The 4,366-nt window shown below is 43.4% G+C and overlaps 1 protein-coding gene across 1 annotated transcript in view; it reads right to left on the bottom strand.

Moving 5' to 3' along the window:
- quob (quattro b) overlaps positions 1–4,366 on the bottom strand; it is a 26,303-nt gene that overhangs the window by 12,535 nt on the left and 9,402 nt on the right. Inside the window, 3 exon segments of the mRNA XM_013910393.1 lie at positions 403–576; positions 2,084–3,632; positions 4,072–4,269. Of these exon segments, the coding sequence (XP_013765847.1) occupies positions 403–576; positions 2,084–3,632; positions 4,072–4,269 (1,921 nt within the window).

Here is a 4,366-nt window from a genome sequence, read left to right as displayed (position 1 = left end):
CTAATTTGCCCTTTACTAGACCAGTAACATGGCTAATGTTTACTGGCCACCGGTCAGTAAACATTAGCCATGTTACTGCCAAATGATCTTAAGGTGCTATATGCAGAGGTCAAATCTGTACAGTTGTAGAACTGTTGCTATACAAACTAATTACCCATAGGAGAACAGTTGGTGTGGATATGAGGTCATGCATAATATTATTCACAGCTTCCTGCTGACCACTGGAAATATTGAAAATGATATATTGCTGCCCTCTTGTGGTAGAACTTTTTCATAACATAATAATCACAGGCGCTAAATGAAAAGCCAGCAAGTATTTTCCTCTTCTGGCACACTGAAGACATCAGCTTCCCACATGTTGCAAAGCACAAACTCCATTCTCACAGGTTTGTTAACTGCAGAAATGTTATCTTTTTTCTCTAGAGATACATCTCAGTCTTTCAGCACTGTACCTTGGTATAGAATGTAAGTAGAGCAGTAATTCACAGATGCTTTGTGCTGACACAAGAGGGGACGTCCACCCCATCCTGTCACCATGGACCTCCACAACTGCCCTGCCAGTCTTGTCCCTGCTGCCTGCGGATGGACATGATGGAGAAGATGCTTTTAATAAATCCATGAAGTGGTAAAAGTTTTCTTTATATGAATTTTCAGTCACAGGAAGTCAAGGCTACATTAAATTTAACCTTTTATGTTTAACACTGAAAACTGAGGCGTCACTCGCTTCTGCTGAGCTTTTTGAGGCACATAATAATTATAACATCTGATCCATCACATCTTACAATGACACAGAAGCCGCTGATGTCATCCTCTGATCAAATAAAAACTGTTTTTACCTGTTAAAATGCTAAGTCGTCATGTTGTGTGCAGTATTTGACTTCTTAGGTACAAAAAAGAAATTTGAAGCATACAGTAACATGTACTGTATGCCAGAAATGGTTATTTTGCAGTGAAAAATCACATTGCAAAATAATATATTCTCATGTCATACACTAACAAGTGCAAAATTACCTGGTAAACACACAATCCCCAGTTCAAGCAGGCCACTGATCCTCCTGAAAGCTGACTCTTGCGAGGGATGCTGAGTGTCAGAAGAGGATATACTTTCTGTCTTTAAGTTGTGGAGTTTGGTACCCGGCCCCTCTGCAGTGGACAAAGCTTCACTTCTGCTCGGCTGAGAATCTGACAAAGCAAAAAATATATTTATATATTTTGAATGTTTTATAAATGTGACAACTCAAAACATGATTTTTGGCAGCAAGCATGAAAAATGATCATATATTTTTAATTATCCATTAGACTGTTTTTTATTGAGGGACTTTATTCTAAGATCGTGCAACGCCTTCCTGTAAACTGTCAGCTTCATTTTCTGTCCAGTAACCTTTGCCCTTTTATGACAACAGCAATTAATAATTTTAACAGCCATATCTTTAACATGTTTAAAGTTACACAGCTGCACAGACATTCACAGACCACTTCTAAATACTGGACATGGTCTTTATAACAAAACACAGCGGCGGTCTGACTACTAAATCTTGCTTTTACTAGTTGGCCTCCTCTTGGAGCCAACAAGGCCTCATCTGTCCTCTCTCTCTTTGCCACTTTAACAGCCCGTGACAAGCATGTCTCCAGTCAAGATCTCAACTTGCCCCTCTGAGGGCTTGCGGGCACATGCCACTGGGTGCAGAGGATAGAGAAACTGCCTTCTTGCACGTTATGCTGTCTCTCTACATTACAAGAATGCTCTGCTTTTTTCTTTCTACCCAGTGGGTTCAGGCCCTTTCTTTCACTGGTGTGCAGCATGCTATTTCCTTTCACTCCCTTGATAATGGGAATGACATAAATGTGGCTGTACTGCCAGAGAACCCAGACAGCATTGGGAGAATCCCTAGAGGAAGATCATACTCAAACCTGATCTTTAACCTTTGAACCCTCTTTTAAAGAGCCTTCGTGAACTGTGACCTTCACTGGAGCACATTCTTTCAAAGCCCCTTTGAACATGGAGCAACCGATCATTTTAATGGCTGTGTGCACAAAATAATAACAATGTTGTTGAGTCGCATGGATGTTATCCCTCACTTACCTTTTTTTAGACACTTCTCTGTTTCCAGTTTCAGAGTTTCCTCATCAAGTTGAACTTCTTGCCTACAGTGCATTAAGTTCGTGACTGTTTCAGGGCAAATATCACTATGGCTCCTGTTGTTGAGCTTATAGAGAAGTGGCCTCCCTGTAGGAGTTTCTGAGACAGCGGACAAAGACCTCACTTTAACTTTGTGCTTGCCTGATGGTTTCACATCCTTCCCCCTCTGGTGCGACTCCAGGTCACCACCAGGGGTCCCCGAGGACACATCTGATACTGGATGCATAAAAGCACAATGTCCTGATGGGTGAGAAATAAGTTTTGTCTGAACTCTCTGACTTTGGCTCAAACCAGGGGTTGATTTCAAAATTATGGGCGACTCCTTCATGAGGTTTTCCGGCTCACATTTACTAGGAAGGTGGGGCTTTAAGTTTGCTGGTGTTGGCTCATGGCAGTGTTTGCAAGGGAAGGGCTCATTACCAAACACAGGTTCCTTACAGTGGTTACAATAGTTTCCTACTTGGTCTTTTTGAGCACCAATTTTAGCCTTAGATTTTAACTCCCCATCTTCAGTCAGGCCGACCTCCTCCAAGGCAGCCAGGAGGTCTACACTCCCTTTCTCAAAAGGCACTGGATTTGTCAGTGCCGCCAGGTATGAATCTCTGTACCTGCACTTCATGTCTTCATCAGTGAGGTCCTGCTCCAGCTTCCCCTGGCTGCATGGTGTAAAACGCTCCTCTGTATACTGAAGCGTGCGTCCGCAGGGAACGCTATTCCCAAGCGGCACAGGTGGGGGTGGTCTAACAGGTTTGAACAAAACTGAATTGGTTGGATTTGGAAGCCTGTCTCTCTGTTTATCCACAAGCTCTTTCCCTTTGTCGATATCCACCAGGTCTACATAATCACCCTCAATCTCTTGATAGTTATGACTGTCCCAGGTATTAGGAGAAACCCAACCCACCGGCTTGATTAATGGTTTGGAGCAGGATTTCGGGGCCCCTCTTTTATCTTCCATTTTGACAAGTTTGGAAGAACAGGCTGCGGGTCTTAATGATGCTGACATCCTGTCATTTGCTGGAAGAATCGTGGCTTCAACTGGTAGGGTGGAGGAGTTGAAGTGGATGGGAACTGAAATCTGCTTTGGCTCAGGGTGAGATTTCTGACAGGTGGGCATGATCTTAGGCTTGTCTAAAAACTCTGGAATTGCGATTTTGGCCCACGGCAACTTAATTACACCTTGGTCTGTGCAAAGCAAACACCGTGACAAAGGAGTTCCATCACGTCCTTCGTTGATGTCCCGCAGCCAGTCTTCGGTGAAGATGCAGGGATAAGACGTTTCAGGGATGGGGGTCTCCTCCACTTCTCGACATCCTTCCTCAAGAAGACATTTGAGGACGATGCGTGCCGCTTGTTCCCCAAAAGGCTCCACTTGAAGATAGAAGTCTCCAGGACGCAACAGCAAGGGGTTAACGGGCGCTAACTGGATGACCGTTTTGTCATGGAGACAGAGAGGCCAGCCCTCACAGCGGAAAACCACATCAGAGTATCCAGCCTAGGAAAAAATCAAATAAGGTTTCTTACAATGCAGTTTTGTTTCTAAATTACTGTCTACTTAATTCACTGCATTGCTGTATTGATTGTTTGGTTCTGTGTTTCCTGCTTATAAGTTTGGACATCTACAGTAAATCTTTTGATCATACTGTAAAACTGAATTTACCACTGGTGTAATTTGAGGCGTTTAGATTCATGTGGGCATCTGATGCTCTGACTGAGCCTAAGTTTTCTATACAAAACAAAACAATGTCTACAGTATGCTGTAGCTTATAAATCACAATTTTTATTAATCACTTCTATACAGTGAAAAAGACGTTTGCAGCAGCACAAGTTTGCAGGGTAGCCTTTATCACTTGGACAGTTGACACTATTTGAACCCCTCAACCTTTTAACATATGGAAGACTTCACAAAGACACAAGATATGATTTCTACTCACACATGCTGCCTGTTGGACACTTTCCAGCACATGTTTGGAAGGAATCAGGAAGTCAAGTAAACACTGCAGAGCATCACCGTGATAACGTTCCTCAATAGTGCGAAACAGCTGGCAGAGGACGATGGGCGCTGTGGCCTCAAACGGTGGGAAGAGGGCCGACAGCACACTCTGGATGGACGAGTCCAGAGATTCTGGGTTCTGTAGGAGAAAAAGAGATGAAGGGCAGTCAGATGAAGTTTGGACGTCTACAGTAATGCAGATGTCGCTCAGTCTGTCACTGTGGATTTGATTTTTT

The sequence above is a fragment of the Pundamilia nyererei genome, unplaced genomic scaffold, assembly GCF_000239375.1.
Source record: "Pundamilia nyererei isolate P.nyererei 1_Seehausen unplaced genomic scaffold, PunNye1.0 scaffold00042, whole genome shotgun sequence".
NCBI lineage: Eukaryota > Metazoa > Chordata > Actinopteri > Cichliformes > Cichlidae > Pundamilia > Pundamilia nyererei.
This window is presented reverse-complemented; position numbering and strand designations above follow the sequence as displayed.